General features: G+C 43.4%; 1 protein-coding gene across 1 annotated transcript in view; it reads left to right on the plus strand.

The window, feature by feature from the left end:
- LOC124794747 (exosome RNA helicase MTR4) overlaps nt 1-22882 on the plus strand; it is a 99680-nt gene that overhangs the window by 11240 nt on the left and 65558 nt on the right. Inside the window, exon 3 of the mRNA XM_047258355.1 lies at nt 11230-11472. Within this exon, the coding sequence (XP_047114311.1) occupies nt 11230-11472 (243 nt within the window). The remainder of the gene's footprint in view (nt 1-11229; nt 11473-22882) is intronic.

Genomic DNA, 22882 nt, shown 5'->3' on the forward strand with positions numbered 1-22882 from the left:
TCTTGGAGTTTGCCTGTCATGCTTGTGCAGCACAGTGAAAGAAACACAGTTGTTCTGACACCACATGTAACTGACAGTATAGTATTGAACTAGTGTCTCCACGAGCTTGTCCAGGGTAAAGGCAGAAGGTTCACTCTGAGGGGCAATCTATTTCGTACTGTGAGATGTTGTCACAAGCATGCTGCGTATTAACTGCATTCCGTGCATTTGTTGTTGAACACAGGGATTCGGACCAGTATGGGCTGTACTGGAGATGGTGGGGCCCATCTCGGAGTGAGACAGTAGCTGCTCCATAAGGTGCACCTGTTGCTGTCGCCTGTTGCTGCTGCTGTTTGTATCATTTTCCCTGTAGTTCCAGTTGTTTTTTCTGTTGTCTGATGAGCTCAAAAAAATGCTGCCTGCATTTCTGATGCAGTGTCTTGACCTTACAAACTGTAGGTCTAGATACTGGTTTTCACATGTTATGTTGTGGTTACTCATTTTGTGGCTGTCTCCCAAACATGATACTTAATACCTCATTGTCATTTGGCCACCAGACATTAACACAATTTAAATATTTGGATCATGGTTTCAAAAAAACATTGTGCAACTTGTGGAAGGTTTCATATGACATAGGCCTTGATAACACAGAAATCCAGAGGAAATGTTTGGAGTATATCACATGTAGTCTGTCGCTGCCAATGGAAACAAAAGTCCAATGGCAGTCCAGTAGGCTGAGATGCTGAATTCAGCAGAGCTCAATGGATCAAAGTGATACCGTACCCAGAGTCTAGCGACAGTGATGGACAGAAGACAGTCGTTGAGCGTAGCTGGTGGTGATCTGCTTGAGGTGGTTGCCTGAAGAGAACTGACTTCTGCCTTCCCTGTGGCAGGTTATTTTGCTGTATTCAAAGTTGATGCTGACTTCATGATTGGTGCTCACATGGCACAGTTACATTGTTGTGGCAAAGCCACTAAACCTACGATGTCATTGGTCTCTGCCACCAATATGTTTTCAGTGGGAAAAATATAAGAATAACAAAAAGTTTTTTACTACTGAAATAACAACTTCAGAATTGATTTCACTTGTTTTTCACATTGATTTCCTCTAAGGCGATAAGATGTTCTTTAATTTGTCTCCACTCATATCGATGTGAGCCAAAGTAGAGATGTGAAAAAATAACAATTTTTTCTGACATTCTTTGTGAAACTTCAGAGTTACACAAAGATTCTTCATTTCACTTTTCTAGCTCATTCAGAATAATTAGTACATAATATTTGATGTATATATTTATTTGCGCAAGCGTGCGCGCGTGTGTGTGTGTGTGTGTGTGTGTGTGTGTGTGTGTGTGTGTGAGAGAGAGAGAGAGAGAGAGAGAGAGAGAGAGAGAGAGAGAGAGAGAGCAGTTTGTTTCTTGTTCCCTATCTTCACTTAGGGTCTCCCTCCCAATCTTAATTGATTGGATCAATCACACTTATGTTCTGACTAAATAAAACCAAGACAAAGCATTTAATCCTTGTTCTCTCTCTCATGTTGATTCTGTTAGCATTTCCAGACAGAGGACTGTTGTTCAAGCATGTATCAGACAGGCATTTTATAAGCAGCCTTCTTTGTAAATGAGTGTCAAATTTTAATAATTCTTCCAGTAATCTTATCCTGACATCTACTTTGTCATCAACTAGAGTTGTTGTATCATTCCATCTTGCTTCTCTGCAGATAAGAACATTCAAATATTTTATAAGTGTAACTGACTTAAATGGATATTGCATAATGTTTAATCAAACAATATACAGTTATCTTCTTTGCTATTCATGCACATAACATTAGCCTGCATCATGAATCAGCTGTCAGTAATTTTTTTGTGCCACATGATGCTAATTTGGAATTCTTCCCACATTTTGCTATAATGTTCTGCAAAAACTACCACTTTACACATAATTATTCAGCCGTATAGAGTCTAAGAGGAACACTAACGTAATGTGCCTAGTCATTTACATTCACTACAGAAAATTCTTAAAACAATTACTTTGGTATTATAAAGTGAGTATGTTATTAGCACAGTAAAGTTGCACCAAACTACACTGACAAATCTGTGTTATTGCAATGATGTGCATCATCTTATGTAGCAGACACAGGCATGTTTGAGAGGACGATGGCAGTGGGTGCAGCAGATTTGTGAACAGATGACTGGAGTTTGCTTGTTTGTGACTAGCTTAAGGGCCAAACAAAAAGTTTCTGTTTAAAGGCTACACAGTCCAGAATCAGTATGCCAATCAGACAAAATTACCATGAGCATTGAGCCAATCATCCCACCATTGTGCCTGGTTGAAGATACCCGCTTGGTAAAACGCCGTGTCCTGCTACATGAAGAAATTTGTAACTGCCTGCTGCACACTCTTGTCCAACAGGAGTCATTAACCCTTCTAGGTCTGTTTCAAGCGATCAAAGGCGTGGTAATTGCAAGGGGAGAGATCAGGACTATAGGGCAGTTGCCCAGATGTCTCCCACTTGGATGAGACTGGCCACCCGGATGACCAGTGTCTTGTGTCGAATCGCGACCAGCACGAAACTTGGTGCACCATTCCACAATGGTGGTTTTTGACAGACAGAGTATGCCTTACACACATTCTTTATTCTCTGGTGGGTGCCTACTAGTGTACATCTTTCAGCAGCCAAGAAAAGAACAGCAGCATGTTGGTCCTGTCTGGATGCATTTGGATGCATCACCACAGTTCCCATTTCCACATTTACCATATGCACATCAGAAAAAACAAATGCCACACTAATCACTTGTCTATATGTAGTGCTTATATACCTGCATCAGTCATGCTACATTGCATGTACGTGACAGCAACACCCTCAAACTGAAGCTTTCTGATCACCATTGGTAGAGTCATTGGAACATTGCAGACAGATCGCAGTAATTTCTATCCACAAGTGACTAATGTTTCCTGTTACACACTCAAAGGAAACTAACTAGGCCTACTGTCTCCCTTGTCGTAATCAATGGAGCTATTGTAGAGTACTGCACAAAGAATAATACTGAAGTTATACATCTGCACCATTCACTTTTCATCACTAAAGGGATAGACTGATAGCTGTTGTGCCAAAAGGAGAACATGCTTTAATTGACATTCCCAGTTTTAAGTGAACAGCAATGCTTTTATTAAGTCACTGACATACAGCTAAATGCAAAACAACAGCTAAGTAGGAGCCAAATCACACAGTTAACAATGAGTCACTGAAAGTAAAAAGTAATTCTTGAACTGTGATCAACAGCAGAGATGAAATGTTCACTGTTTTGATAAAGTCTCTGAAGTTCACTTAAATTTCAGTGCTCTACAAAGTCCAGCTGCAAGGTTATCATTGAATCTAACCAACAGGAAATTTCTCACAGACTCTTTGTCCAGCTTAGAAGTTACTGTCCATGAATCCAGAGTCCAATGACTCAGTGGTCAGTGATGAACGATGGCTGCATGCGGTGACGGCTTGGTTGCTCAAGGAATTTACAGAAGAGCTGCACATTCAGGTCTGGATCTTCGGCTGAAACTGGTGGGCTAGGTGCCAGGTGCTTGCTTAAGTGCATGCCAAATGGAAGGTTACTCAATCAGTTCCCAGGTGGCACCTGGTGAGTGTAGGAAAATAGTTGGGTGATTGTGTTGTTGCCTGGGACAATGTTGGCAATGTGGCACGGTGTCTTAAGACAATCCACTGACCATCTGGTATTTATTTACAGGCAGATGGCTCATGGCAAGGCAGTTGTCTTTAGCCTTAGTTGTGCTGAGGTACAGTCAATATCCCAGTATACAGCAGTAGTGATGTGCACGTTATGCTGGGCTCTGAATAATGAATGACCATTCATGTCATGGCGAAGTCATGATTTGGCTTGTACAGTTACAATAGATCTATGCTAATATATATAAATTTTTGAAAACATTTTGTAGATAGAAAATATACTCACCAAGTGGCAGCAGGAAAAAATACATATAAAAGTACTGAAATTTGCAAGCTTTTGGAGCCAGTGGCCACTTATACTGCCAGAAGAATTGGAGATGAAGCACGAGGGGTGAAGGGAAAGGACTGATGAGGATTAGGAAATGAACATAATTCGGAAAAGTCACCCAGAACTCAGGTCAGCGGAGACTCACTTTCTCATGACATCTGGTAAGTATCGATTGACCCAGGGTTATGGGTGACGTTTTTGAACTCTCCCCAACCCCACAGATCCTTTTTCTGAAGCCATCTTCCTTCCGTTTCAATTCTTCTGCCAGAAGCTGGCTCCAAAAGCTTACAGATTTCAATACCTTTATATGTGTTTTCTCCTGCCATCACTTAGTGAACAGATGTGTGCTGGTGGAATGGGAATCCACAATCTGCCATCATCCATCAAACGTATCAGGGGATGATTTTGAATGGGCAGCTTGTGATGGGTCCAGAGGGCTGCAGCTTTTTAAATGGAGCTCAGATTTGATGAAATGACATTTTTTTTCTATATACACTTAGTGGTCAAGTCATGGAAAGGCACAGTAACAGGAGTTGATCGACAGGTGCCGAAACTTGCATGGCACATTTCTCTCTCCACAGTCATGATAGAAATGTGGTCGTGACACTCCACATTCAAATCAACAGTCATATAACAAACAGTAGACCCTCAGTTAGGCCTGGTGATCTAGTGTTAAAGTGCTTACCCGGAAACCAGCCTTCACCTCACAGTGATGTGAAGGTTTTCCAGGAATGGCCCATGGTTCAGGTTCCGCATTAAACAGTAGGCCCCTCTCTCCCGGCAGGATTAGTGGGCTAGATGAAGGACACACAAGTCACAGCAAGTTGGCAGACGATGCATGGCGGAGGTTACCTTATATCATAGCTAGTTATCCCATTTCCTTTTTCCCTTGCCGATGGATTGAGGGAAAACAAATGTATATATGCTTCCATACGAGTCCTGATTTCTCCTCACAGTCCCTATGTGACATGTACATTGCTTGCAGCAGAATCATTCTGCAGCATGTCACTAATGGCAGTTCTCTAAACTTTCTCAATAGTGTTTTGCCAAAAGAACCTCTTTTTTCATCTCTTCCAAATTTCCATTTGCAGAGCATTTCAGTAAAACTCAGATGTTGATTGAAACTTACTGATAGCAAATCTAGCAACATATCTCTGAATTCCAAAATGAGATTTTCACTCTGCAGCGGAGTGTGGGCTGATATGAAACTTCCTGGCAGATTAAAACTGTGTGTCAGATCGAGACTAATACTCAGGACCTTTACCTTTCGCGGGCAAGTGCTCTACCAACTGAGCGACCAAAGTACGACTCACGCCCCGTCCTCACAGCTTCTGCAAGGTTCGCAGGAGAGCTTCTGTTAAGTTTGGAAGGTAGGAGACGAGGTACTGGCAGAAGTAAAGCTGTGAGGACGGGGCGTGAGCCGTGCTTGGGTAGCTCAGTTTGTAGAGCACTTGCCCACGAAAGGCAAAGGTCCCAAGTATGAGTCTCGGTCCATCTGTCATGAAGTTTCATATCTCTGAGTTGCTTCATTGTCTTCGTCTAACCCAACCAGGTGGGGATCCCAAACATTTGAGCAGTGCTCAAGAATTGGTTGCATGAGCGTTCTGTATGTGACCTTCTTTATAGATGAGCTACACTTTCCCAGAAATCTTTCAGTAAACAGAAATTGACCGTTCACCTTCCTTGCAGCAGACCTTACATGCTCGTTTATCATATCACTTTGCAGTGTTATGCCTATATATTAATCAGCACAACTTCAAGTCATCCTGTATCCTCCTATAGACGCTCAAGAACGACACTTCCCCATGCATTACAATGCTATCAGCAAGCACACAGATTGCTGCTCACTTTGTCTATCAGATCATTTATGCACATGGAGAACAAGTCCCATTACTTAAAAAGTCTTTCAGCCACTCACATATTCCATACACTTGGATCTTCTTTTTATCATCAGTGTCAAACACTTTCTGGAAATGTAGGAATATGGAATCTGCCTATTGCCCTTCACTTGTGGTTCACAGGATATTATGTGAGAAAAGAGCAAGCTAAATTTTGTACAAATGATGCTTTCTAAGTCCATGTTGATTTGTGGCTAGACGCTTTTGTCTCACTAGAAAATTTAATATATTATAACTTAGCATATGTTCAGGAATGGTGCAGCAGACTGACATTAAGGATACTGGTTTGTAACTTTTGGAGTCTATTCCATTACACTTCTTTTATATAGCTGTAACCTGTGCTTTTTTTCCAGTTGGTTGGAACTTTGCACTGGGTGAAAGCTTTGTTACAAATGCAAGCTAAGCAAGGGACCAGTGCTGAAGAATACCCTGTGTAAAACCAAATTGGGATGTTGTCTGGACCTAGCAATTTGTTTCAACACTCTATTGCTTTCTGTGTTCCCCATATAGGAGCTTGTGCAGCAGTTAAATGAAAGTATGTCTGTACAATCCTGTATGAATTAAATTTTTAAACACAAAATTTCATTTAGCTGTTTTCTATTGTCTTCCTGTGTAATCTCCTAAATGCTATGACCCATATATCCTGCACCGATTATCATCCTACATTAAAAGACTGTGAATTTGGTACTTACTACATACTTATCTGTTTGTGGGTATTGTACACTGAGGTGACAAAAGTCTTGAGATACTTCCTAACGTCATGTAAGACCTCCTTTCGCCCAGCTTAGTGCAGCAATTCGATGTGGTGCGGACTCATCAAGTCTTTTGAAACTCTCATGCACAAATATTGAGCCTTGCTGGCTCAATATATCCATTCATAATTGCAAAAGTGTTGTCAGTGCAGGATGTTGTACAAGGAAATAATGTCCCACAAATGTTGGGTAATCTGGGTGGCCAAATCGTTCACTCGAACTGGCCAGAATGTTCTTCAAACCAATCACGAACAGTTGTGTCCCAGTGACATGACATTATTGTTTGGGAACACAAAGTCCAGGAATCCCTGCAAATAGTCTCCAAGTAGCTGACATAATCATTCCCAGTCAATGATCGGTTCAGTTGGACCAGACAACCCAGTCCTTCTATGTAAAAACAGCCCACATCATTATGGAGCCACCAACAGCTTGCACAGTGCCCTGTTGACAACTTGGGTTCATGGGGTCAGCACCACACTCGAACCATACCATCTGCTCTTACCAACGGACATTGGGATTCGTGTGGCCAGGCTACAGTTCTCCAGTCATCTAGGGTCCAACCTATTGGGTCGTTAGTCCAGGAGAGGTGCTGCAGCAATGTCGTGCTGTTAGCAAAGGCACTTGCATTGGTCGTCTTCTGCCATTGGCCATGAACAGCAAATTTTGCCCACTGTGCTAATGGATACATTTTTTGTATGTCCAACATTAATTTCTGCAGTTATTTCACTCAGTATTCCTTGTCTGTTAACACTGACAACTATGCTGCTGCTGACAACTACGCTGCTGCTCCTGGTTGTTAAGTGAAGGCCAATGACCACTGCATTGTCTGCGGGGAGAGGTAATGCCAGAAATTTGATATTCTTGGCACACTCTTGACATGTGGATCTCAGAATACGGAATTTCCTAATGATTTCTGAAATGCATCTAGCTCCAACTACTTCTTTGGTTTCAAAGTCTATTAATTCCTGTCTCTTGGCCATAATCATGTCGGAAATCTTTTCACATGAATGACTTGAGTACAAGTGACAGCTCCACCAATGCACTACTCTTTAATAGCTTGGGTACGCAATACTACTACTACCATGTGCATATGTGCCTATCACTATACCATGACTTTTGTCACCTCAGTGTATATATGCATGATTTTCAGCATATAATTGCAACTTGCAGGTGTCATTCACTGCACGTCTTGAAATGAGACAATCCTTCCATGACTTTTGGCCTCTTAATTTAATTATTTCATCCTGCAGCACCACTACACTAGAGTAAACAGGGCTCTTCTTGTGTACAAATATCTTCAGCAGCAAACGATTCAGTGTATGAGTTGGGGTACTCACTACTCTTACTAATTGTTTTGAAACTCTTGTGTGTTCAGAGTGGCTTACATCATTGTACAAGGGTAATCCCAAAAGTAAGGTCTACTTTTTTTAATTACATGGGTCTGTTTATTTCTACAATGGTTTACATCAGTTTACAGCTTGAACATTTAGCCATTTTTCGACATAATCACCAATTCTGTCGATGCATTTTTGTAGACGCTGTGGCAGTTTTTGTATGCCCATGTCATACCAGCTCACCATCGTGCTGTTCAGAAAGTTGTTGCTTGGTCTCAGGTGTAAAGTGGTATGCTCAGGTTTCTTTACCCAAGATAATTGAGTCCAGAAAGTTGTCCTGTTCGGCTGCATTGAAGAAACGCGTCAGAAGCAACAACTCGCTGCCGCATGTGGTCCTCAGTCAGCATGCATGGCACCCATCTTGGCACACCTTCTGGTAGTTCAGTGTTTCCATTAAAATTCTGTGAGCGGTGCTTCGGGAAGCCTCAGGAACCAACGTGCAGAGATCATTCAGGGTGATCTGCCGATCTTTACGCATGCTCTGCTCAACCTTCAACACTGTCTCCTCAGAAATTGACAGTCTCCCGCTCCTTTGTTTGTTGTGAGTTTCGGTCCGACCAGCTGCAAACACTCTACACCACTTACGAACATTTTTTACATCCATGCATGACTCATCATACACTTCCATCAATTGGCGATGGATTTCAATCGGTGCAATGCCCTTTGTGTTCAAAAACCAAATAACTGTGCGCAATTCGCACTTGCCGGTAACATCCAACGGAAGCTCCATTCTCAACGGCTGCAAATCCAAGACTGAGCACCTCAGTGCGGCGTGTGCATGTTTACACACAGCGTGTGAAGCACTCTTCATAACAGTGTGACCAACTGCCACACAAACAGAGTTACTTGTGGGATTACCGTCGTATGTTCTGTCTTGTTGCTGAGGATAATCACGTTCCATGTTGATCTTACTTGTGCTCTATCCAACTGACACATCCAAGCCATTCATGTAACTCGTCCAAAATTCAAACATTCATTCTGTACACAGAATTATATTACTGCATTTTATTTACACTCTGTTTTATTCTACTCTTTGTGTAGGTTTCATCTCTAGCTTCTGCATTATTGCTGTTTTTGTGATTCTTTTCTTTTTGTAGTAAAAACCAAAGGGTAACGGGTATACTAGCTGCCCTGTCATACTTTCTTGAGGTACACCCAAAATTCTGACTGTATCATCTCTTCACTGAGAATATACTGCAATCTTTTAAGTTAAGAAGTCCATAGTGCAACTACATACCTAGTCAAGGTCAACAGCACATTTTTAGTAATTGAAAAATACGGTGTTAGTCTGGATGTCACTCTCTAAAAGTCTGATTCTTGGAAATACATAGGACAAACATGAGTTTTGCATGTTTACAGTTTGCAGTATTGATTCATTTGCTTACAGACAAGTTGCTGAGGCTCCAGAAAAGTCATCACATATGGACATAAAAATTGTCCATAATTTTACAACAAATTGATGTCAGCAATAATAGATCCGTAGTTCTTCACAGCTTTCCTGTGATTTTTACTGATAATGGGATGTCACATTGCTCACTGAAACCTACCTACCTTCGTGCATCATGGTTACCTAATAGATTAGATGTGCTGTTCTGTTGAGTTTCTTCAGACGATCTCTGTACTTATTCATCTTACAGGTCCTATGATCTCTGTACTTACTCATCTTGCAGGTCCAGTGAAAAGCAAGGACTGTGTTTTAAACTATTGTTTTTTCAGTTCAGGAATATGAAGCTCAGAGTTTCAGCCATCATTTTCTGTTTTGATACCATTTCTCCAGTATTAATTTGTCTTACAAATTTTTGCCACTCTCCTCAATAGTATACAGATGACTGCATCTGGATCATCATTTCACAAGCAGAGTAAAAATGCAGTATATTGCTGTTCCAGGAGCTCACCCAAAAAATTGTGGAATGTACCACTTATTAAATCCTTCAACACACTGATTGAATAGTAATAAACATTGTTGAAGATGTGCCACAAGTAGCAGCTAGCTACTTATTTAAATTAATATGGTTTTACTTTTCTTATATTACTATATGTGTGTGAGTAGAGTAAGTTATTTTAATCTATTTGTAGCAAGAATACATTATCAGCTAACAGCAGTAGTGATGTGTGCGCTGATACCCCAGTACTATAGATCATTTACACTGCATTGTACTACTGTGTGATTCAGTATTAGGCATAGCATTTTCTTCAGTGGAAGTATTGTGATGTGAGTAATATTGTATGATTTTGCATTTTCCTGGTGTGGAAATACCTTGAATATTTTTCAGATGTTCAGTTGGGTGATGCTGTCCAGAATATGCAATGTTTCAGCAGGCTGACTTGTGGCCATCTTCAGGCATTCCTGATGACTATCTTTCACTAGGCACCCAACAGCAGCCTCTAGCCAACCACCTCCAAGCCTGGACCTGGTATGGAGATGGGGTAAACATGTTACCACCAGCACCAGACGTTTGTCTGTGCCAGTGCAGCGACAATACATTCATGTCCTCTTCAGCCACCATGACAGACAGGAGTGGATTTCCATGTAGATTGCTGCTGTGCTTCGGCCATGCTCAAGGCTGGATCCCAGGCCATGCTCAACTGAAAACCACCGCCTTTATTATTAATTTGTCACATAGTCGGATATCTACAGAAACTTTTAGAATACAGTTCCAGAAGGTGGTGGACTGTTGCAACAATTAGGTGCCATTGTAATTTATGACATGACCATGGGAGATGCAGTGCTCTACCACAGTGAATTTTGTTATCTGTTTGATGTTTGTGTGGCATTTGTGTTCAGTGCACCTCCTCTGCATGCACTTTGCCCACCACTCTGCCAGGTCTGCGACTGGAGACTGCTGGGCAGGGGGTTGTTATATAAAGTCGATATTCAATGAAAGTCAGTCAGTCACCAGGAAAGCCTGAAGACGGCAAGAACTCAACTTGCCAAAATATCACATCTTCTAGACAATGCCACCCGGCTGACTGCCCAGTAAATATTCAAAAGTAAGGAATATTGTTAAAGATCTACATGTACAGGTTACCTGCTGTCTATTTTACAAAATACTGTAACCTTTCTACTTTTTGTGCAGATGTTTCTTCTACTTGCTAATACAATTTTGTCATGCTTGTATGTGTTTTTATTTAGTTGAACATTTTACTTACAGAAAGTATTGCGTAAGAAACATTCTGTTCAGTGTTTTCCCTTTCTTTCCAGTATCAGTGAGCTGCAGTCACGAATAAAGGTGCACACTGTGGAAACATTAGAAGCATGTACACATGAAGTGGCTGTACCACCTAATATGGAGTATGTTCCTCTCAAACAGATATCAACAAAACCGGCAAAGGAGTACAGATTTATTTTGGATCCTTTCCAGAAGGAAGCTATACTCTGTATTGATAATAATCAGTCAGTACTAGTTTCAGCACACACATCAGCTGGGAAGACTGTTGTTGCTGAGTAAGTTAAAAGTGTAATATATTGTCAATGTTTTCTTCTTTACTGTTATTGTGTTTCATTTATGTAAGTAGGAGGAGGAATGCCTTTCTTGAAACTCAAATTGTTAAATTGATTAGATCGTAATAGATAGTGATGATCCACACATTCTGTACCAGAAGAGCATGCCCCAGGTCCACCATATTAAACTGTAATACTAACTAACCAGATGATTTTTTAACTTCCCTCCGTTTCATTTCGCTGACACCAGATTACGTCTAGATTCACTATTTCATTTTCCATTCCCCCTGCAGGTCCGGGGATTAGAATAGGCCCAAGGTTTCCCTGCCTGTCGTAAGAGGCGACTAAAAGGAGTGTCACACATTTTGGCCTTTGTTATGGTCCCCTGTAGGGTTTGACCTCCATTCTTCCAATTTTTTCCAAAGAGCGAGCCAATTGGGGAAGGACACCTTACATGGTGCATTGTTTCCATCATGCGCTGAGACCTCTCGCATCCTTCGTCGATGTGGATCTGCACTTCCGCCCTTCCTCCAGGTGTTGGGTAAGGTCACCCTCCCGGGTGTGTTTTCCTCCATCCACTGTGCAGTATCATTTTCTGCACTGACATTGCTAAAGGACTTCTTTGCACCCCATCCAGCCTGGTAGACAGTCCATTAAGGTGGGGCCACCATGTACCCTGTTGGTTGTAGCCACCTGACCACACAGGGATCGCTCTGCTGATGCCTGCGCCATTAACTCCCCACGTATGCCAAGGAGTACCGTATTTACTCGAATCTAAGCCGCACTTGAAAAATGAGACTCGAAATAAAGGAAAAAAAATTTCCCGAATCTAAGCCGCACCTGTAATTTTAGACTCGAAATTCAAGGGGAGAGAAAAGTTTTAGGCCGCACCTCCAAATCGAAACAAAGTTGGTCCATTGTAATATGAGACACAATTTAGGTCGAATGAATGACGATACAGTTACAGTAGTTTGGTTCGAGTCGTAAGCATAGCAGTTAAGCTTTACCAGGTAGCCATTGCTATGCGGCAGATGCTCCGTCCGTATTTATTCGGGTACCCTCCCTTTTTCACGTGCTTCGTCTGGTTTGAATCGATTGCTTAGTTTGCTTCGATCTGATAATTGCCGTTTTCTTTGTTATAGGTGTTTACGTCACTCTTAAGCTGAAAATGCATTACTGTACTGTGCCGTGCATTGTTTGTCGCATTCTGATAGCGCGTGTTTACGGCCTGTCGCGGCTCGCGGCATGGCTTGCTTTTGTGCGTGCTACCGCCGCTTACAAAAAAAAAGGAATCGTCTCATCAGCGAAACAATGGCAAGAGACTGCTATTTGTTGTTACTTACACTGCTGCTTTCTTTGATAATGATCAACAAGAACCAAATAATAGACTGCGTACGATAGAACATGTTCTGAACGAGAGTTAGGTGAAAATTTTTCTCCGTTTGAAAATCTTTGCGGCCGCTTCTTTAGTACATCAAATTGTGTACAGAAATTGGTCATCTTAGGTTTAAAAATCTAGTCAGTTGCCGTGCTTCATTTCTGACTGTATCACTATTAGGCATAAGAATAATACGATATAAACATGACATGATGTGTATGTTCTTCCGCATTTGCTGTTGTCTCACTCTAGTTTCGTAGTTTATTAGGCAGACAGGATTTAAATGAGATAGCAGCAAACATGAAAAATACATGGCAAAGTGTTTATATTTTTATGGTGAAGAGAATACTGCATGTGATTCACATTTCATCGGGTTCCTATTAGCAACCATGTCTTCTCACAGGTAGGAAAAAATTGAGAACGTAGAGTTGGCCATATTGACAAACATCCCAAACAGTCTTGCCAGTCGGATTTTCGTAGTACATTGAAATTCTGCTACATTCGAAGATGAACAATACGGAATTTGTATTTACTTCGTTGGATAATGTATGAAAATGCAGTGGTCGTTTTTTTTTTTTTTTTTCTGGCGCAGAGGTTTTGGTGCCAGTGTTTATCTTTGTGCCTACAAAGCTTGCCTGTGTAGCGCTACATATATTCGACGGCAGAAGTTAGTTGTGGCAGCAGCTACCAACATTTTTCAGAACTTCTGCTTGCTTTGCACTCGATTCTAAGCCGCAGCCGGTTTTTTTTATTACAAAAACCGAAAAAAAGTGCGGCTTAGATTCGAGTAAATACAGTAGATGCCCGTTACCCTGTGGCATTGGGACTCCCAGCAATGGCCATTGGCCATCGTGCCAGATTGGCCTTTGCTGTGGCTTGGTGGCATCCGTGGGGAGGTCCCCTGGTTGGCAGCGAAGCTCATTCACCCCGGTACCTCATATGTACGAAAGTTGATGGAGAATGTGTTGTCAATGAAACCTCAGTTTTTTGTGGAGTATTTAGAGGACAAATGTGGGGAGATGGAAGTCTTGTCCAAAATGCGGTCAGGGTCGGTTTTGCCCAATACAACATCCTCTGCCCAGTCATGGGCACTACTTGCCTGTGAAGCTGGAGGATGTTTCTGTTTCAGTCACGCCCCATAAGATCTTAAATATGGTCCAGGGTAATGTATTTCAGAGGGACCTTCTTTTGCAGTCTTGACAATGAACTGCGTGCCAATTTAGAGCGGTGAGGAGCTGCGTGCCAATTTAGAGCGGTGAGGTGTCCATTTCGTCTGACACGTCCACCTGGGTCCGAGGGATAATCAGGTTGCTACCAGTGCCTTCATCTTGGCCTTTAAGGGTGGCACATTACCCGACAAGGTCAAGGTGATGGTCTACCACTGTGACGTAAAGCCATATATCCCTCCCCCGATGCAGTGCTTTAGGTGCTGGAAGTTCGGCCGTATGTCTTCCTGCTGTACTTCCAGCGTCACCTGTCGGTATTGTGGACGTCCTTCACATCCCAATACTCCATGTGCCCTGCCTCCTGTCTGTGTCAACTGCAGAGAGCACCATTCGCCTTGCTCACCAGACTGCAGGATTCTCCAGAAAGAAAGAAAACTAATGGAATACAAGCCCCTGGACCAACTGGCCTACACTGAGGCTAAGAGAAAATATGAGAGGCTACATCCTGTGCAACGTACACCACTGCCACGACAACGGTTCTACCATCTTCCGTTCTGCCACGTTCAGTTGGCTCTCAGAGCCATCAGACTCCACCTGCCCTCTTGAAGGTGGGGGGCACTTCTATCCTTGTTGGTCCTGCACAACCTACTTAAAGAGCAACCCCCCCTACCATCAGGTACGTCAGTCCCCACTTCTCAGCCAGAGAAGCGTAGGTCTTCTTTGGCTCCATTCGCCAGGAAGGGATACCTTGGGTCACTCACTTCCCAGGTTCCTACCAGTGGCAAAGCTGACACCCGCCAGTGGCTGAAGCAACCACAGGTAGCTGGTCATAGGGCTTCACAGCCCTCCTCAGTCCCTGAGACTGAATCAGTGAAGCCCTCCCAGCCGGAAAAACTTAAGGAGGAGTGAGAGAAACCTAAAAAGAAAAAGACCCCCAAGAACAAAGGCACTGTGGTGGCATCCACACCAACACTACCTACAAGCTCTGTGTCTGAGGATGAGGTGGCGATTCTGGTGTCCACTAAGGACCTAGATATTGCTAGGCCCTTAGACACCATGTATGTTGATCACACAGGTACTCATCGGGTGGCAGCAGGTGACCCTGAGGTAGTGACCAGTTCCCCATCTTCCTGTCACTCCCCCAGCGTCATGCCCATGGAAACCTACCCAGATGGGCTTTAAACAAGCTGAATCTCCTCCACATGATGCCATTGATGTTGTCATTGAGCAGGTCACTTGAATGAGTATTCCATGCCTTCCCAGTCTCACGATCACGTAATCCTCCAGTGGAATTGCGGCGGTTTTTTCCGTCACCTGGTGGAGCTAAGGCAGTTGTTACGCTTTACACCTGCTTTCTGCATTGCCCTCCAGGAAACCTGGTTCCCGGCAATGCGGACCCCTGCCCTCTGTGGCTATAAGGGATATTACTGTAACTGTAGCGACCATAATAGTGTCAGGTGGAGTTTGCGTTTGTCCCGAACTCGGTACGTAGTGAACCTGTGCCCCTTCAAACCCACCTTGAAGCTGTGGCTGCCAGGATAAGGACGACACAGGAAATAACTGTCTGCAGTGTATATTTTACTCCAGATGGTGCAGTGCCCCTGAATGTATTGGCTGCACTGATTGATCAACTCCCTAAATCTTTCAAATGTTTTGGAGATTTTAATGCACATAATGTCTTGTGGTGTGGTGCCATGCTTACTGGTTGAGGTAGGGAGGTCGAAAATTTACTGTCACAACTCGACCTTGACCTCGACGTCGACCTCTGCTTCTTAAATACAGGTGCCCCCACACATTTCAGTGTGGCACATGGCACATATTCGGCCATTGATCTCTCGGTTTGCAGTCCTGGCCTTCTCCCATCTATCCACTGGAGAACACATGATGACCTGTGTGGTAGTGACCAGTTCCCAGTCTTCCTGTCACTCCCCCTGCATCAAGCCCACGGGTACGGGTACCTATCCAGATGGGCTTGAAACAAGCTGAATCTCATCCACATGATGCCATTGATGTGGTTGTTGAGCAGGTCACTACATTGATTGTTCCTGCGGCGGAAAACACAATCCCTCATTCTTTAGGGTGCCCCTGGCGAAAGACAGTCCCTTGGTGGATGCTGGGAGTCACTAAGGCAATTAAAGAGCGTCGGCAAGCTCTAAAGTGACTTAAGTGGCACCCTTCCCATCAGAAACAGGAGTGTTGGGATGGGTATGTGTCAACCATTGGGTGCCATACATCACCTTCCCAAGTCTGGACGAAGATCAGACATCTTTTTGGATACCAGACCCCAACAGGTGCCCCTGGCATTAACATCAATGGTGTGTTATCTAACGATGCAAATGCAATTGCCGAGCACTTTACTGAGCGTTATGCTCGAGCCTCTGTGTTGGGGAACTATGCCCAAGCTTTCGCACCCTCAAACAGCGGATGGAAAGGAAAGTCCTCTCGTTAACTACACACCACAGTGCACCCTATAACGTCCCATTTACAGAGTGGGAACTACTCAGCGCCCTTGCACATTGCCCTGACACAGCTCCTGGGCCGCATTGGATCAACAGTCAGATGATTAAACATCTCTTGTCTGACCACAAGCGACATCTTCTCATCATCTTCAACCGGATCTGGTGCGATGCCTCCTTTCCATCGCAATGGCTGGACGGCACCATCATTCCGGTGCTCAAATCCGGTCAAAACCCGCTTGATGTGGATCGCTACCGGCCCATCAGCCTCACCAACTTTCTTTGTAAGCTGCTGGAACAAATGGTGTCGGCAATTGGGTTGGGTCCTGGAGTCATGTGGCCTACTGGCTCCAGGTCAGGGCTGATTCCGCCAGGGTCACTCTACCATTGATAATCTTGTGTCCCTTGAGTCTGCCATTCGAACAGCCTTTTCCAGATGGCAGCATCTGATTGCTGTCTTTTTTGACTTACGTAAAGCATACGACACGACCTGGCAACACCATATCCTTGCCACATTGTATGAGTGGGGTCTCTGGACCCTGCTCCTGATTTTTATCCAAAAATTCCTGTCACTCCGTACTTTCGGTGTCCAAGTCGGTGCCTCCCATAGTTCTTCCCGTATTCAGTAGAATGGCATTTTGCAGGGCTCAGTATTGAGTGTCTCTCTATTTTTAGTGGCTATTAACGGTCTAGCAGCAGCTGTAGGGCTGACAGTCTCACCTTCTCTGTATGCAGATGACTTCTACATTTTGTACTGCTTCTCCAGTACTGGTGTTGCTGAGTGGCACCTACCGGAAGCCATTCACAAGTCACAGTCATGGGCTCTAGCCAACGGATCCCAGTTTTCAGCTGTGAAGTCATGTGTCATGCACTTCTGTTGCCGTTACACCGTTCATCCAGAACCAGAACTTTACCTTAAAGACGATCCATTCACTGTAGTGGAGACATATTGATTCTTAGGACTGATTTTCAACACCCGATTGACTTGTCTACCACACCTTCGTCAGCTTAAGCGAAGTGCTGGCGGCACCTCAATGTCCTCCACTGCCTGAGCAACACCAACTGGGGGTGCAGATCACTCAATGCTGCTGCAGCTCTACAGAGCCTTTGTTCAATCCCGCTGTGACTATAGGAGTCTGGGTCACAGTTCGGCAATGCCCTCAGTGTTGCATTCACTCGACCTAGTGCACCGCTGGTGGCCCAGGTCAAGGCATAAGATTGCGGTTCACATCTGGTCCCTTCTGTCTGAACTGGAGTCCTTCCCATTACCACCTCTCCTGGAGATCCATTCATGTACGCCGCCATGGTGTATACCTATGCCACAGATTCTTCTGGACCTTTCGCATGGCCCTAAGGACTCCGTTAACCCTGCGGCTCTCCACTATTACTTCCTCTCGATTCTCAACATATACCGGAGCGATGAAGTGCTTTACACTAACGGCTCGATGACTGATGGTCATGTAGGCTTTGCATATGTTCACGGAGGACATATTGAACAGCTCTCCTGCCCATAAGGCTGCAGTGTTTTCACTGCAGAACTGGCGGCCATATCTTGTGATCTTGAGCACATCTGCTCGTGCCCTGGCATGTCATTTCTCCTATGTACTGACTCCTTGAGCAGCCTACAAGCTATCGACCAGTGTTACCCTCGTTGTCCTTTGGTAGCATCCATTCAGGAGTCCATCTATGCCCTGGAACAGTCCCACTGTTCAATTATGTTTGTGTGGATCCCAGGACACTTTGGAATCCCAGGCAACAAACTTGCCGACAGGCTGGCCAAACAGGCTACGCGGAAACCGCTTCTGGAGATAGGCATCTGCAAAAGTGACCTGTGCTCTGTCTTACACCGCAGGATTTTTCGGCTTTGGGAGACAGAATGGCATAACAGTACACACAACAAACTGCATGTCATTAAGGAGACTACGAATGTGTGGACGTCTCCCATGCGGTCCTCCTGCAGGGAATCTGTTGTCCTCTGCCGCATTGGCCATACATGGCTAACGCATTGTTACCTCTTGCGTCACGAGGACCCATCTCGGTGCCGCTGTGGCTCACAAATGATGGTCGTCCACCTCTTGCTGGACTGCCCACTTTTAGCCACTCTGCGGCGGACTTTCAACTTTCCCAGCACCCTACCTTCAGTGTTGGGCGACAATGCCTCAACAGCATCTTTAGTTTTACATTTTACTTGTTAGAGTGGGTTTTATCATTTGATCTAAGGTTTAGCGCATGTCCTTTGTCCCTCTGTGTCCTCCACCCTAGTGCTTTCAGGGTGGAGGTTTTAATGTGTTACAGAGTGGCTCGCTTCACCTTTTTACTCTCATGATCAGTCAGCCACGGCAATCTGCTCCCTTGTTATCTCTTCTACGTGTTTCTTGTGTGTCTCAGTGGTTTTCTTGTCTGATTTTGTCTATTTTAATGTTTGTTGCCCTTCTGTCATTCTTGTGGTTTTCTCTTTTCTTCCAGCTGTGTTTTGTATGTCTCGATTATTTTACTCCCACCTTTGTGGAATTATTTTAATCGGAATGAGGGACCAGTGACCTAGAAGTTTGGTCACTCCCCCCCCCTCTTTTAAACCAGCCAACCAATCGTTTCCATTTTCAGATTTTATGGCTTCCATACTACATTCAGACGTCTGAATGGGATTTGTTATGGTTAGGAAGGTAGGTAGGGCAAAAACGGAGTTACTGTGAACAGTTCAGTGACAGGATTGTACTGTTCTCCAACAACTATAGTTCAGTCACAAGCTGATGTCACAAGGAAATGGTGATTAGGTAGAGTGAATACACGAGGGAATTGAAAGGTTAACTAGTAATCAGGGAAAACTGGAACTCCATACTAGGAAATGAATGAAAGTGGGGTTACAAGTAAATATAGACTCACAAATAGAAATGAGAGAGGAGAACGCCTCTATGATTTCTGCAATAAATGTTGGCTTGTTGTTGTTGTTGTTGTTGTTGTTGTTGTGGTCTTCAGTCCTGAGACTGGTTTGATGCAGCTCTCCATGCTACTCTATCCTGTGCAAGCTTCTTCATCTCCCAATACTTACTGCAACCTACATCCTTCTGAATCTGCTTAGTGTATTCATCTCTTGGTCTCCCTCTACAATTTTTACTCTCCTCACTGCCCTCCAATGCTAATTTTGTGATCCCTTGATGCCTCAGAACATGTCCCACCAACCGGTCCCTTCTTCTTGTCAAGTTGTGCCACAAACTCCTCTTCTCCCCAATTATATTCAATACCGCCTCATTAGTTATGTGATCTACCCACCTAATCTTCAGCATTCTTCTGTAGCACCACATTTTGAAAGGTTCTAGTCTCTTCTTGTCCAAACTATTTATCATCCATGTTTCACTTCCATACATGGCTACACTTCATACAAATACTTTCAGAAACGACTTCCTGACACTTAAATCTATAATCGATGTTAACAAATTTCTCTTCTTCAGAAACAATTTCCTTGCCTTTGCCAGTCTACATTTTATATCCCCTCTACTTCGAACATCATCAGTTATTTTGCTCCCCAAATAGCAAAACTCCTTTACTACTTTAAGTGTCTCATTTCCTAATCTAATTCCCTCAGCATCTCATGACTTAATTAGACTACATTCCATTATCCTTATTTTGCTTTTGTTGATGTTCATCTTGTATCCTCCTTTGAAGACACTGTCCATTCCGTTCAGCTGCTCTTCCAGGTCCTTTGCTGTCTCTGACAGAATTACAATGTCATCAGCAAACCACAGAGTTTTTATTTCTTCTCCAGGGATTTTAATTCCTACTCCGAATTTTTCTTTCGTTTCCTTTATTGATTGCTCAATATGCAAATTGAATAACATCGGCGAGAGGCTACAACCCTGTCTCACTCCCTTCCCAACCACTGCTTCCCTTTCATGTCCCTCGACGCTTATAGCTGCCATCTGGTTTCTGTACAAATTGTAAATAGCCTTTCGTTCCCTGTATTTTATCCCTGCCACCTTTAGAATTTGAAAGAGAGTATTCCAGTCAACATTGTCAAAAGCTTTCTCTAAGTCTACAAATGCTATAAACATAGGTTTGCCTTTCCTTAATCTTTCTTCTAAGATAAGTCATAAGGTCAGTATTGCCTCACGTGTTCCAACATTTCTACGGAATCCAAACTGATCTTCCCCGAGGTCAGCTTCTACCAGTTTTTCCATTCGTCTGTAAAGAATTCGTGTTAGTATTTTGCAGCTGTGACTTATTAAACTGATAGACCGGTAATTTTCACGTCTGTCAACACGTGCTTTCTTTGGGATTGGAATTATTATGTTCTTCTTGAAGTCTGAGGGTGTGTAGCCTATCTCATACATCTTGCTCACCAGGTGGTAGAGTTTTGTCAGAACTGGCTCTCCCAAGGCCGTCAGTAGTTCTAGTGGAATGTTGTCTACTCCCGGGGCCTTGTTTCGACTCAGGTCTTTCAGTGCTCTGTCAAACTCTTCACGCAGTATCGTATCTCCCATTTCATCTTCATCTAAATCCTCTTCCATTTCTATAATATTGTCCTCAAGTACATCACCCTTGTACTGACACTCTATATACTCCTTCCACCTTTCTGCTTTCTCTTCTTTGCTTAGAACTGGGTTTCCATCTGAGCTCTTGATATTCATACAAGTGGTTCTCTTTTCTCCAAAGGTCTCTTTAATTTTCCTGTAGGCAGTATCTATCTTATCCCTAGTGAGATAAGCCTCTACATCCTTACATTTGTCCTCGAGCCATCCCTGCTTAGCCATTTTGCACTTCCTGTCAATCTCATTTTTGAGACGTTTGTATTCCTTTTTGCCTGCCTCATTTACTGCATTTTTATATTTTCTCCTTTCATCAATTAAATTCAATATATCTTCTGTTACCCAAGGATTTCTACTAGCCTTCGTCTTTTTACCTACTTGATCCTCTGCTGCCGTTACTGCTACATCCCTCAAAGCTACCCATTCTTTCTGTACTGTATTTCTTTTCCCATTCCTGCCAATGGTTCCCTTATGCTCTCGCTGAAACTCTGTACAACCTCTGGTTTAGTCAATTTACCCAGGTCCCATCTCCTTAATTTCCCACCTTTTTGCAGTTTCTTCAGTTTTAATCTACAGTTCATAACCAATAGATTGTGGCCAGAGTCCACATCTGCCCCTGGAAATGTCTTACAATTTAAAACCTGGTTCCTAAATCTCTGTCTTACCATTATATAATCTATCTGATACCTTCTAGTATCTCCAGGATTCTTCCATGTATACAACCGTCTTTTATGATTCTTAAACCAAGTGTTAGCTATGATTATGTTCCGCTCTGTGCAAAATTATACCAGATGGCTTCCTCTTTCATTTCTTACCCCCAATCCATATTCACCCACTATGTTTCCTTCCCTCCCTTTTCCTACTCTCGAATTCTAGTCACCCATGACTATTAAATTTTTGTCTCCCTTCACTACCTGAATAATTTCTTTTATCTCATCATGCATTTCATCAGTTTCTTCATCATCTGCGGAGCTAGTTGGCATATAAACTTATACTACTGTAGTGGGCATGGGCTTCGTGTCTATCTTGGCCACAATAATGTGTTCACTATGCCGTTTGTAGTAGCTTCCCCGCACTCCTGTTTTTTTATTCATTATTAAACCTACTCCTGCATTACCCCTATTTGATTTTGTATTTATAACCCTGTATTCACCTGACCAAATGTCTTGTTCCTCCTGCCACCGGACTTTGCTAATTCTCACTATATCTTACTTTAACCTATACATTTCCCTTTTCAAATTTTCTAACCTACCTGCCCGATTAAGGGATCTAACATTCCACGCTCCGATCCGTAGAACACCAGTTTTCTTTCTCCTGATAACGGCGTCCTCCTGAGTAGTCCCCGCCCAGAGATCCGAATGAGGGACTATTTTACCTCTGGAATATTTTACCCAAGAGGACGCCATCATCATTTAACCTGTATGGTTAAAGCTGCATGCCCTCGGGAAAAATTACAGCTGTAGTTTCCCCTTGCTTTCAGCCGTTCACAGTACCAGCACAGCAAGGCCGTTTTGGTTAGTGTTACAAGGCCAGATCAGTAATTTTCACATCTGTCAACACCTGCTTTCCTTGGGATTGGAATTACTATATTCTTCTTGAAGTTTGAGGGAATTTCGCCTGTCTCATACATGTTGCTCACCAGATGGTAGAGTTTTGTCAGGGATGGCTCTCCCAAGGCTATCAGTAGTTCTAATGGAATGTTGTCTACTCCTAGGGCCTTGTTTCGACTTAGATCTTTCAGTGCTCTGTCAAACTCTTCAAATAGATCATATCTCCCATTTCATCTGCCGTCCCAAGTGGCCAAGCGGTTCTAGGCGCTACAGTCTGGAACTGCGCGACCGCTACGGTCGCAGGTTCGAATCCTGCCCCGGGCATGGATGTGTGTGATGT

The sequence above is a fragment of the Schistocerca piceifrons genome, chromosome 4, assembly GCF_021461385.2.
Source record: "Schistocerca piceifrons isolate TAMUIC-IGC-003096 chromosome 4, iqSchPice1.1, whole genome shotgun sequence".
Classification (NCBI taxonomy): Eukaryota; Metazoa; Arthropoda; class Insecta; order Orthoptera; family Acrididae; genus Schistocerca; species Schistocerca piceifrons.